This window comes from Lissotriton vulgaris, chromosome 9 (assembly GCF_964263255.1).
Source record: "Lissotriton vulgaris chromosome 9, aLisVul1.2, whole genome shotgun sequence".
Taxonomy (NCBI): Eukaryota; Metazoa; Chordata; class Amphibia; order Caudata; family Salamandridae; genus Lissotriton; species Lissotriton vulgaris.
In genome coordinates, this window is record NC_141697.1 from 517,058,013 (window position 1) to 517,072,039 (window position 14,027).

At 42.9% G+C, this 14,027-nt stretch overlaps 1 protein-coding gene across 1 annotated transcript in view; it reads left to right on the forward strand.

Moving 5' to 3' along the window:
• The window catches only part of PSMA3 (proteasome 20S subunit alpha 3), a 221,780-nt gene that overhangs the window by 4,474 nt on the left and 203,279 nt on the right, over positions 1 to 14,027 (forward strand). The window contains exons 2-3 of the mRNA XM_086937983.1: positions 4,953 to 5,035; positions 5,800 to 5,923. Of these exons, the coding sequence (XP_086794109.1) occupies positions 4,953 to 5,035; positions 5,800 to 5,923 (207 nt within the window). The remainder of the gene's footprint in view (positions 1 to 4,952; positions 5,036 to 5,799; positions 5,924 to 14,027) is intronic.

Sequence of the window (14,027 nt, forward strand, 5' to 3'; positions counted from 1 at the left end):
ATCCTCGTGACTATTTCTGAAAATTACACCTCCACCGTAAAACACTTTCGACAGTCTATGACCACCATTTCTGAGTGGATGAAATTGAGCTGTCTTTATTTGTCATTTGCTGCCCAAGGTAATTCCGTAGCAATCACGTTTTCTTTTGCAGTGTAAAATCTTTCCTCTGCCCTCTATTGACTTTTAGGATAGTTGTCCAGGCTCTAGTTGCTTCAAGACTAGACTATTTTAACTCTTGAGACCTGTTTGCACCACAGTACATTGTACAGTGTCTTAAAATAGTGCAAAACCCTGCATCTTGCCTTCACCCCGCAATTCCTGAACTCCCATTGGTAGAATTTCACGTGCGTCTTGTGCACTTGCTTCCAGTGGGAAAAGGATCAATGTTAACATCTATTATCTTACCTGCAAAGCCTTTCATAATTTTGGCCCACCTGAATCTCAAAAGTAGGTTTACACACCACCAGTCTATTCCCTCAGATCAGCATCACGCTTTTTACTGTTAGAAGCAAGAGTTAATCGTCTAGGCATGGTGGAAAATCTTTTTCCCACCTGGCTACAAAATCTTAGTATGCCCTCCACCTGGATCATTCCTCATCACTTCCTCTTCAGGAAAACATTTGAAGTCTTTGCTATTTCAATCTTCTCGGCTCCTATTGAGTGTCTTCAGCACCAGGATCCCCATCAGCTATTAGCTGCTCTATGATTTTTTTTCATTCATTCAATGAGCAGAGTGACACAATCCTGTGTACTTCCCAATATCTCCTTCCTTTTATGGCTTTTTCTGGCAATGTTAGCCAGGAGCTTCTTCTCCAACATTACACCATGCATCCACCTCACGAAGAGGAGGTGCTGTGAGGCATTGTTTTCCTTAAACTGTACTAATAGACCATCGGTGCAGATATGATGTGAAAGCAGAACACACAACACAAGCCAAAGCTGCTCTGCAGAGATGTGCGGAAAGAAGAGTACCAAGGACACATCAGCCTAGCCCATGCTGTCGGGAGGCTGAGAGTTCTTTATGGAGTCTTTCGGCAGCACAGTCACTGACTGACCAGGTATGACTGGCTTGTGCACTTTCACACTGCCACTGAAATGTTGTTTACAATCAGTGTTCTAAAATGCACTTGCTGGAACACCCCAGGATCAATTGGAATGTGCCTTTGAGATTGATTTACTGCCCGCCTGCGTTTAAGCCACAAAGGCTTGAGTATTAGCCGCATTATCTTACCTTCACTTTGAGTTAGGAAATTACTTCTAGAATAGTAATTGCACCCAGCTACAGCAACTTATGAGGCCGATAACTTGCGACATTTTAATATTTGATGACTGTACATAGTCACATTAAGTCAGTATCCTATTTGGAAACTGCACTTGGAAGGAGCCAACAGTGCTTTTTTAGTTCTGACTAGAGATAGTTGACCGAGAGAGTGCACTGTAGACCGGTAACACATCCTGGCTAAACTCAATGTATTCTAAAACATTGTTCCAATTAGAGTTGCACACAATACCAACTATCATTTACATTGTCAGCTGGACCCCTGCCCCCATAGTGACTTTCAGGTAGTTCCGGCCTTTCAATATGCAATGGGGTCTATGGTGGTGCTGTAGCGGGAATCACTTTAATTAAAACACGGTTTAGCATTTTTGTTCAATTTAAAATCTGTGCGTTAATATTACACTTATATCTTAATTAAATTAATTTACTCCGAACACCTCATGAATGGTAATCATTTCATATGGGAATATCAATTACAATAACTTAAAGACGCGTCTTGTTTAACCCCTTCGATGCTCATGACGAGCTCAGCTCGTCATGAGGCACGGTGCTCGTGTGCTCATGACGAGCTGAGCTCGTCATGACCACACCCAGTTCTATTATGGCCCAGCACAGGAGAAGAATATCTCAAGCATCGATGAGGTTAATGCTTTTGACTGAAAGTCACCCTCATGACATGGAACCAGTTAAAAGCGACATAATTATGTTTTTTTTCTTCATTTCTGCAACATCAGCATTGTAGTATTATGGAATCGGGGCATGTGAAGTTTTTTTCCCGTAATTTGTTGCAAAGTTGCCCCCATTTCCTTCCCGTGTTTTGGGACTGCCTAAAGTGTTGCTTTTTATTAAACCTTTCTATTGTCATCATGGCCTGAATAGTATTGCTGATTATCGATTATGGCCTCACTGGATTTCTTCTTCTCATTAAGCACTGCCCCCAAAGCTGGCCCTCTTAATGCTGCTTCTTATTGATTATTGCCACACAGTACTCCTTACTAGTCAATGTGACCACAGTGCTGCATCTTATTAATTATTGAGAACCGTGCTGCTCCTCATTGATCATTGCAAAAAACACAGTTGATGGACAGAATGTAGAACAATGTCATACATTCACCCCAGTACAAGGATCTGGGCCTAAATCCATCGTTTTTTTTGCACTCCACACCACCCTGGGTTAGAAACTGGCTATATGCAAATCAGCTCTAACCCTGTGCCTCATGGGAACAGTCCAGTCCGAACTGCCAAGCCATGTCTTTCCCAGACCAGAATCAAGCATCCAAGGACCGGTTTCTGGCTATCAGCCTTCATCAGCCTGGATAGCTTGACTCCAGTGGTGTGGAGAGCCTGGGACTCACGTCTGAGTATACCCAGCACACTCTGGGTGAAAATTGCAAAAAACACAGTTGATGGACAGAATGTTCATGGCACCACAGTGCAGCCACGTAATGGTACTTATCCCACAAAGCTCCTTCATAATAGTCTGTGCATGCACAGTGCTTTTCTCTGTCAATGACATCCACAGTTTGCTGCTCTCTTATTAATCATTTCTCCGGCAATACTGCTCCTTTTTGGGTAGCGCCCAGAAACACATATTGTGCATATTAAAAATTGGTTATCAGTGGTTGACTTTTGAGTCAATCTCATTTGCTTGTTTTCTATTCACTGGCTTTCTTCCGCATCTTATACTTGTCTTGAAATGGTGATTAAAAGAAAGGTCCACACAGTGCTATGTTAAGTGGTGACATATGCATCCTCATGCTAGGGACACTGCCGCAGCATGATGCTTGGTGACGCACGGGCATGTATAATGGCTCTGGAGCAGGTAATTATGGTTTTTGTTTTTTTACTGATGTTCATCATCTGCAAAAAGCATTGCCAAAGCCAAAAGATAAGCTAATGTATTTCAATGGCAAGCTCTATTCGCTTTGCCAGTGCAGACATGTTACTCAATAGACTGCAGACACAGAAAGAGATGGAAAACAACGGTTCAGATGAACAGCTGAAATTTCAATGTTTTGAGAAAATAAAATGGAATGTTTTTATTTGAAGTGGATCCAGAGGTTTGTTCCCACTATAGCCTGAAAGTAGTTTGATGTTTTATCAGATTTATTCAGTATTTTTAATTCTTTAAGTATGTTTTAATGAGGCAAAAACAGGTGGAAACCAGATGACTCCTTTTGAATTAATGTTGCTCTTCTCTACTGTTAGATCATGAACTCTGATTTCCAGCATTGTGAGGCATGGTGGAGTATGTTTGTCAGAGTTGACAGGCTGTTTACTACCAAAAGGAGATTCTTTTAGACAGTTGCAACACTAGCCTACCTTTTGGAGTAATCAATGGTTATTAAAATAAGTCAGGCAAAGTACTTGACTTTTATAAGGAATGAGAGAACAGTTATATTTCTTTAAGTTTGAATATAGCCATTGAACTATGAACAGTACCAAATTTTTCGTTATTGAGGCCACACAAGGCACTAATACTTGTAACAGCTCAAGCTGTAACTCCGGTTTAACAGATTGCCAATTGAGGGCCTCTATAGTTTTCTAAAGAGTCAGACTGCTGAAACACATAACAGAGTTCTCAGCTGAGGACATTTATTTTCTAAAATCTGACACCGGATCAGCCTCTGCCAACGGAGAGATTATTGATAATGGAAAAAGCAGGCAATGTTAAAAAACATTTGATACTTCAGGTACCAATCAATGCAAAGATTCCAGGATATTGAGCTCTCTATACTGCTGCTTGTATGTGGAAAATTACTCCAGGCAAGTGGGGGCAGTTTGAGACTGATGATTAAGCCTGTGAAAGAGAAAAGAGATGAGCATTGGAGAACTTTGAGGGGACATTTCTTTCCATTATTATTGCTTTCTTTCCATTGGTTCCAGGCATCCTGTTTGACCTGACTGGAAGCTTGAATGTTCCTTATCTTGTACTAACTGTAGAGTGTATACCTTGTAAAGAAGCTCATAGCCGACAGGTGTGGGGATAAATACATAGCATGGCATGAAAGCACTTCACATGCGCTACTCTGGCAAGGCTCAAAGTCTGAAGGAACCTCTAGTCAGTTACTTCAAGGGGCCTGCTATGGATGGTACCTGATTGATTATCTTGCCACCAGGCAATGCTTTCCTTAAGGGTGGGCTTCAGCCTTAGGTGGGGGTGCACTGTCAATGTGCTAAATTGTAGCTATGAAATGCCTGGTGAGTTTATAGCTCCCAAGAAGCCCATAGCCACAGTTAACGGCTTTAACCTAATTAGTCATCATCCATAAACAAAAGCAGTTTGTGGCCCTTTCCCCAAACTGTCTATTCTCTTGGGCAGAAAACCTCTGAAAAGTAGATTCTTTCTAGAAGACCTTAATCTTTTGTGCTGATTCTACTGAAAATTAACAAACTTTTTTTCGTCCAAACTTGCAAAAAACTAGCAGCGTTTGTTCACACAAACGCAATTTTGAAGTGTAAAGTACACAGACGGCTAACTCTCTTACAGCTAGAGACTAGGTGAAGGGATTGATAAGGGACTGTTTGCTTTCCTGTTAACGGGAAAACATTTTTTCTTATCAGAATTTCAAGTTCCTAGTCACAATAGTAGATGATGATGATGATGATGATTTGTCTGCCAATTGTGGGTTTCCATCAGCCCGAAATTGCCACTTTTTTTCTTTTTTTTCAGTATGACCTGTCTGCTTCCACCTTCTCGCCTGATGGCAGAGTGTTTCAAGTGGAATATGCCACAAAAGCAGTAGAGAACAGTAGGTAAGAACATAAAGCCTTTGTTTCTGTAATAGACTTACTGCATGTTAGACTACAGTAAAAGTTTTTAATGTTTTGCCCTGTTCACCCTTGCAATCATGTTGGCACTGAGAAGAGGTTCCATGTAGCCAAATCATGGAAGGTGATGATATTGTAGCAGGAACGTTCAATATTTAGTTTTCCTTTTTACCCAAACCCCTTCCTTCGTTATTAGATCACTCGTGGTGCTTAGATCCTTCTCTGTAACAAGCACTACATGCCATCTTTCTCATCTCATCTCCTAGTCTGAAGGAAGAGAGCAGCTCCAGGCGCATAAAATTGAGTGGATTGGACAGAATTGTATTTGTCTATGTTGCAGAAGGCAGGCATCTCAAAGATGTATTCCCAACATACTATGAATGGACATGTGGCAGATTGCAGTGGTTCATCTGACAATTTGCTGGATAAGCCGGCAGATAGTTCAGGAGACTAATGCATCAACTGGAGAGACCCACCTGTAACCTGAATATTTTGGGTTGAGTCTGTGCAAGCCCACACAATTACTAATCCTTCATACCTAGATGAAATGTGTATCTCAGAGTTTGTTAGTAGTTTTTTGGACCACATGTGTCTTCATAATCTGAATTTATAGTGGTTGGAGGACTGAAATGCAAAAATATTTACAATAGTCTTGTTAAAAATGTATGTATCCTGCCATTAGAATTGTGTAGCCCTCGTCATATTTAACCTTCCCATGTTCCTAATAGACTTTTAATTATGTTTTGAAGTACTGCTGTTGGCATCCGGTGTAAAGATGGTGTTGTCTTCGGCGTGGAGAAGTTGGTTCTGTCCAAACTCTATGAAGAAGGTTCAAACAAACGAATCTTTAATGTAGATCGACATGTAGGAATGGTGAGTTGTTTGTTTTTTGCCGACATTAATAGCTTTTCTACTCTATAGAGTAACAATCAAATTGGAATGGCATTCTTTCATTGAAACATTTTATAAAAATATCATTGCTATTTGGTTTGGTCTAGTTTAATACCTGGTTACAGTTACTTAATTAAAGGAACATAAATAAAAGATAAAAAATAATACAGTTGTCATTTTTAGCCAACCATTATAGTGTGGTGTTTTTTTTTCTGCTGCTTTCGGGATAGCATCTCAGGAACATTTTCTCGTTGTAAATGGATTTGTGAGGGGTTTGGGTGAAGACGCTAGAGGACAAAACTTTGCATCATCAGTGCCCATTTAAGTTCTTGTGTGGTGGTAACTCAGTCTGCTGCAAAGAGGCCTAGAACAGGCACAACACCTTTGGAGGAATTGCAAGGACTGAAAATGACTTCTGCTTCTGTGTGGGTTATTGAAATGTCTTGATGCGCAGCATGGTCCCATAATGTGCTGTACACGTTCTGTTTTCTACACATAACCTGGATATGTTTTTTTGTTTTTGTTAAATAAAAAAAATTCCTTAATCTTCTGTTTGCTAATAAAAGTAATCCGGTTCAGGTTCAGAAAGCTTTATTCGGTTTGCATAGTACAACCATAAAAGCGACAATAAACAAAAAAGGTATACATGCAATTAAATAAAATCGTAGAATACAAAATTATTATTATTTACTAATGGCATATTTATCTAAGCATTCGTTTCCAGGCAATAGATAGCACTTTAAGGGAAACATTATTAATAAATATTTAAAAAAGGAAGTATTGATAACAACTATTTCATTAAAACATTGTACTAAAACAGTATCCTAGCTAAAAATATTTACCAATTTTTTTTTTCTAAAGGGACGTGTGCATAAAGAGAGCTAAAATTTATAACCGTACAACGCATGATATGCATATTCATTTTCTCATGCAAAATGACAAAGGCAAGTAAAAAGCCGTTATTCACTGTAATGTTGGAGTCAAAAACTCAACTTAATACCCCAACTATATACACATTGATGTAAACTAGCGTATACTTTCCTAGAATACCAGTTGCAAGTTGTTACAAAACTATTGAATTCCTGGCTATTCTGCATTTTAATATAAATAAGGCGACCCGGAAACAAATATCTGTATTCTCAAGAGCACACAATAAATTCATTGCATCCACTGTTTTACGTACATTATATTTCCAAAAAATAGACTTCAGATAAAATTTCCTAAAGGAGGAGTAAAATTTACAAAATATTAAAAAAAATGACTACAACTTTGGTTGGAAGTATTGTCACAGGGACATTTCATAGAAGACCTTTCTCTTATTTCTGGGAAGGATACTAAATGATGGGCGGTCCCCAACCTCAGGCGTGTCAAAACAAAATGGTGTGAAGATCTTGACACCTCCGTTAAGTATGCCTGGAATCCATTTTGTAGTCCGAGTTGTGTATAAAATATAAAAGTTTTTTGGTGCCTAATTAATTTTAGTCGCTCTTCCCTTTTATATAATAAGAACGAGTCTTTAATGTCTTTCTTTGTAAAGGGGATTGCGTATTCTGACTCCTTTAGAATGTTAAAATCAAACAAAATACTACACCAATAAATAATATAGTTCCACCAAGGGATGCGAGAACAGAAATCTAATTTAAAGCAGTCTCTGATTATTCTCTGTGTAAACTGTCTCCCTCTTATCCCAAATCGAACGCCATAATAGCAATGGGCGTAGAGCTGCTAAGTCCGCTATATAATTGAGGCCAGTTTCTTGGTGTATTAAATAGGTTGAGGCCGACGCTGGGGTACTCAGAAGCCGTTTTAAGAAGCAGTTTTCGCTTTTTTGAAGTTCGACCGTGGAGGAATGACCCCATATTCCAGCTCCATACAGAGCTGAGGAAACACATCTGCATTATAGATGGTCAACATATCTTTAATCCTCCGGTCCCCTAGTTTATTTGCAAAACAAAAAATCCCATTTGTGTTCCTTGTCATTTTTAATTTAATATTTTCTTGCTCGCCTGCCCATTTACCATTTTGGTCAAAAGTAATGCCTAAATAACAAAGTTTTAACGGCTGGTATTTTCGAACCATCAAGAAAACAAGCATTTACAATGCAACGGTTTCGCCTTTGCAAAAGTTAGAGCTATTGGCATTGTAAATGACAAACGTTTTATTTGTGTTGTTTTTGAAAATCGATAAATAAATGGCATTGTCATTTACAATGCCGATAGCTTAATCTCTCGCAAATGCGTGACCTATTGCATTTGCACCCACACACACACAGAACCACACAGAGCCACACACACAGAGTGAAAGCACATTGAAGCCCGCGTGCCTATTAAGAGATGGGGTTCTCTCTGTAAGCTGGTAATAGTTAAACAGATTCTGAGGCACTAAAGGTGTTTCTCACATCAATGCTGCTATACCATGGTAAAAAAAAAAAAAAACTGAACATTATCCTTTTAACTTTAGTAATACATTTATGAGGTGTTTATTACAACAAGTGTGCGCGCGCACAAAAGTCTCCGCTCCTCCCCACCCCTCCCCCGTGCTTCATTAAGATTCCTCACCCGGAGCGCTCCTTCTCTAATTAACAGAAATTGTAGTGCAAGGATTAGGTGGAGGCGTGGGTGTCCACTGAACAGCCCTCTTTATTGTGGAAACGGACACTCGGGGGGCGTGAGGAAAGCGGGACCCCAAACTGTGCTTTCACTTTCGGTTTAACCGCCTCTCCAGTTACACGCCCTGATGCGAGGGGGCTGCCCACGCCACTTTTAGCTCAAATTAACAGTTAAGGTCTGGGTCTTAACGTCCGCTCTACCGCCTTATAATTTATTGTTCTTTCATCTCACCTTAAAGATAATTACTATTTATATATCACGCATAACGAGCCAAGACGTGGACCCGATGCACACGCATATTTTTTAAAACTAATTCTTTAATGTCATCGCTACAACATTTTATTTGGTTAATTAAATAATCCTACATGTCGGTATACTCGCAGCACCATTTATGATAAAGGGAGTTATGTTATGTCGGTGGCTTTTCACTTCACGCTGATGTTTACTGCACGTGGAGGGCTCGCATTAATAATAATAATAATAATAGGGAGATTTGTAGAGCGCATGGTGACGCCGACGGCGTGTCCCCGCGCTGAGATCCTAGTGCAGGCTGGAGGGGAGGGAGGAGGAACACTATTGATCTATACGATCGTGTATAAAACCCCGGCGTCTGCCTCAGCGAAGTGCTGGAGGCAGGCTCGGGGCGCACAGCACTCTCCGGGGCTCTTGCACGTTTCACGAATCATGTCTCCGACCGGAATCAAGCCTTCTACATCCTTGGCCCACTTGTGTCTCGATAATACACACACGTTTAAAGGGTAATATAGGAACATGTACTGGAACAAACATTCAGCGGTAAAATTAGCTGGATGGAAGGGTTAATTCATGGCCAACATGTAATTGTGGAGAGCGTGCACGTGTGATTAATTCATGCGCATGCCTGTTAACACACGCACGCATCCTGGAGATGGCCTCCTCCACGGCGGCCTGCAGCCGGGCGGCGGTCTCTGGGCTCAGCCGGGCGCTCTCCGCCGGGACGTACCAGGCGCAGATGCGTATAGGGAGCAGTGAGTCCGGGCTGCTTGCCCGCCGTCCCCTGGGCGGGGGCAGCGCAGGAGGGGGTTCAAGGGTTGGGGCTCGGAGCACGGGGACTGCAGACTGAACGTCGTCATGTATGCAGCGAGCCCTACAGGGATGCCCAGCGAGAACAAGGGAACATGCCAGCAGGACCACTTAGCCCATCTGTCGCATTCATCCCCACATTTACAACTTCCCCTCGCACTCCATCTCGCGCCTGCACCCTGACCCCCTTAATCTGTCCCAATACTCTCACATTCTGACCTCTAACCCTGCATAGTAATTCAGGCGCCTGTGTCCCTGTGCGGAGACCTCGCTACACTTCCAGCCCTGCTTGTACTCCCTTGCTCTCGGCCCCCTGATCAGTACTTTCTTTCACCCCTCTAACCTTCCGCCCCTGAGTTCACCCTTGCCATGTGCTGTGATCCTTTCACCTTTGCCCTTGACCCGTGCGCTCGTCACTGTTCAGTCCTGCACTCCATCTTGCCTGCTAGTCCTCCTCCTCCCGTCTCACGTATGAGTTTGGTCTCGTATGTTGCACTTCAACGCCCAGCGCCTTGCGGATTCCTCCGCCCCTGTCATTCCTCTAACCCCACCTGGCAGTCCCTCCCCGCTGAGTCTGTGTCCCTCTCTCCCGTTGCCCTGTACTCCCTCCCTCCTTGTGGTTGGCACCTCGGCCCTGCCTATCGCTCCATGGCAGGCTCGCCTGTTCTTTGGTGTCTCTCAGTCTCTCCCCGGCAGTCTCCCCTCTGGCAGCCTCTCTCTCCCTGAGCTCTCCTGGTCTCGGGTCAGCGGCTGCCTCCCACCTCCTGGAGACATCTCTGGACACACGGCACAGAGGCAGGCGGCGTGAAGGGCCAGGAAGTTAATAATCAAAGGAGTGGGGCCCTGGTGGGCCTGCGTCCACCCCACTCAGAGCGATCTTTAGCCAAGCAGGAAGTGGGGGTCCATGCTGATCACACCTTTCAACAAGACGAGCGGGAACAGGTGCAGCTGAGCCGAAGGCTCTGAGCAAGCTTCAAAACCGAGTTAAAACTCTTTAAAGAGCGCATTTATAAAACATGCGTCCAAGGCGCTTCTACACACCGCAGCAATACAAATAAAAACAAACACGGCAATCCAAGCATATGACAGTTATAATAAACGTATACAAACTGTTTCCAGGGCACGATCTGAAAGATCGACTCGCACACAAACTCGGTCTAAAAAAAAAAAAACAAGGTCATTTTGGGATTCGGGGGCGGGATTCGGGGGTGTGTTTGCGTGTTTTTCGTGCTCTCCCCTTCCCATTGGCTGGACGGTAAAAATTCCAGCCAATGGGAAGAGGAGAGGGCGGGACTTAAAAAAAGACACGGAAACGCCCCCGAATCGGATTCCGACGGGGAAATAGTGACTGACAGCCAATCTCTTCCAATGGCTAGCCTCCATTTATGGAGCTAGCCAAAGGAAGACCGAGGCGGGACGAAGCCCCATACTGTAGGACATACGTTTTCGCCCTGTGCAGAGCACTGCTTTGCAGTGCTACGGCCAGGCCGAAACCTAAAAAGGCCTTGATGTCTACTTTGTCCTCCCGCAGTTCTTTGACTTATTAATTAAAAGTTTCCTTTCTTTTATAAAATGTGCAAATTCATCAATGAGCCGCTGAAGGCCAAAAGGGGTGCTGGAAATTAAAACAGCATCATCTGCATAAAGCAGAACAGACACCACTGTACCATCAATTATTGGGGCGTCTGTTGGGGTGTTATTTAAAACTGTAGCTATTTGGTTGATGAAAAGGGCGAATAAAAAGGGGGGCCAATACGCATCCCTGCCTTATACCTCTTTTAACTGGAAAAAAAGGAGTTCGTTCTCCTGTAGGCCCATATCTTACACTACATGACAGCCTCTCGTAAACTCTCGACCAGGAAAAATACAATCTCCTCCGGGGCCCCAGATTCGAGCAACACTTTCCACAGGAGGGAATGGTCTACTAAATCGAACGCGCTACTCAGATCAGCAAAACACATAAATAAGTTGCCCTCTTTGGCTACGGTGTATTTGTTGATGAGAAGATCTAAGGTAACGCATTGTTCGAGTGATCCCATACCCTTGCGGAATCCATATTGCATCGGTGTTAAAGCCCCGTTTTCTTCGGTCCAGGTTTCCAGTCTTTTCAAAAGAACACTGCTCATCACTTTTATGGTAGAATCCAGCAAGGAAATTGGCCGGTAATTACAGGCCTCCGAGCGTGAACCCTTTTTAAAAAGTGGGACACTGAGTGATTGTGCCCATGTGACAGGGAAATTTCCCAGGGCTGCAGTGTTAAAAATTGTTGTCAGAATCGGGGCCCATAAATCCATCAGGTCCTTGTACAGATCTATCGGGACGCCGTCCGGGCCCGGTTCTTTTCCCCCTTTACTATTTATTAACCCTTCCCTCACCTCTTCAGCAGCAATTGATAACGGTAGTCTTGGCCACGTAAAATCATCCCTACATCTGGTGACCGCCTCTTTTGATCGGAGGGGGATCTAAGCCATCCCACTTTATTCTCACCCCGTTGGGCCGGACAGGGATAATATCTACAAGGCGGTCTCCAGTATTAGGTATTTTTCTGCCCCAATCTAGTAATACTATAGAGATGCTATTGTGGTCGCTAACCGCCTGCTCCTCTATCCAAAGATCTTTAAAGGAACTGTTTCCTGAAATTACCATGGGATCGATATTACTATTCCCGGTCCTCCCCGTAAATGTTGGGCATTTAATATGTCCTTTCTGCATTGAACAATCCAACAGCTCAAGTTCAAATTTTGCCATGAGTGTATTTAGTGCCATACCATAATTGCAGTGTGGAAAATGTATGTTATGCTCATCTTTTACCATAGTGGTACTATGGATCTTCCTTAAACCACATGAATTAGTCAAAGTCGCTGGGCATACCCGAATATTGAAATCACCCGCCCACAGGATAGCCACAAGTTTCTTAGAAAGATTCAATACTCTGTCTAATTCCTTCTCAAGTGGTGCTAATGGTGATTCTCTTTCCTTATTTAAAATATTATTATAATAGTTTATTAGAACCATTTCCCTACCCTTCGCAAACGTTAGTCTTAGGATTGGACTGTAGTTACAAATTGGCGTATAACTTATCACTTTACAACCAAGCAGCTTAGTTGATATAAGTAACAGCAGCCCCCCTTTAGCCCTTCCTGTTCGGGAGGGTACAGCATTAAGACAGTAAGATGTGTATCCTTCTACAATAACCTCGTCGGTGCACCATGTCTCTTGTAGGCAGACAAAGTCACTGCCACTGTAGGGAACTCCTGCCAAAAAGGGGTGTTTAGCATTTTATTTAATCTTGCGATATTCCAGGTGGTTAACCTGTACCCCTCCTGTTCTACGCTATCCTTACCCTCGATCATTTCTAAATTAAGATCGGGATTTGGGTTTATGTTTGCATTTATAAGGGCACCCTCCTTTACCAAGGGCTTAGCAGGGATAACCAAAACTGACTTACAGGTCAGACTATTCTCACTAATTCCAGCGGCTGTGTACTCCCCGTTAATTCCCATTTGTGGATTTTGACTAATTATTTTGCCGCAACCCTTACCAAATGTGTGCATCTCGTCTGTCTCAAACCCAGGTGGTGCCTTTTCCATGATTGTATGTCAGTCATTTTCCTCTATTCTGGATAGGCAATCATACCTGTTAAACAGCGGGATGCAGGGTTGCGATAGGTATACTACTCGTGGGGGGGGGGCACGCATTTTATAGTATTTGAGGCCAAAAATCTGTGTCCGGATGCTGGATGATTAGTCCCTAATTGTCTGTAGAAATACCCCAGAGGCAGTAATGTCATGTTAAATTCTCTGCGTGACGGTGGGGGGGCATTTAGTAAAGTCGCATGCGCCCAGTTCGGTGACCTCAAAATTATAATCACGCAATCCCCATCAAAGGATTTCGGTGCTGGTCCTATCCATCCCACTCTTTGGGTAAGTAGTATCTGTTCCATACCTGTGATGGGGTAACTACAATTATAAGTCAACCAGTAGAGGATTTTATTCTTGAGGGTTTCTGTTGATTCCGTTTGTCCCTCCCGCAATTTGGGTACATTACAAAGAACCGTGACATTGGGGCTACTTTCAGGTGGTAGATTCATTACCAATGGTATGTCGCAGTGCTTTGATTTTTCCGGAGGACATGTAGCCTTGGGCTGTTCGGGCCCGGTCCTTCCTGGTACCCCCTCCCCTCCCTGGGTGTTTGCCCTTTTCTCTTTGGGTGGAACAGACTGTTTCCCTTGCGTGGTGCCCTTTCTGTTAATCTGGGCACTTACCTTTGTGTTAGAATTGTCATTTACGGGTACTATAGTTTTATTTTTAATTGCAACATTAGAAGGCCCCTGATGTGTTGTTGCTACTCTTTCTTTTAGTTTTATGTCGTCTTTCTTTTGGGTGGGCTTAGATGAAGCCCCTTTGAGGGATGAT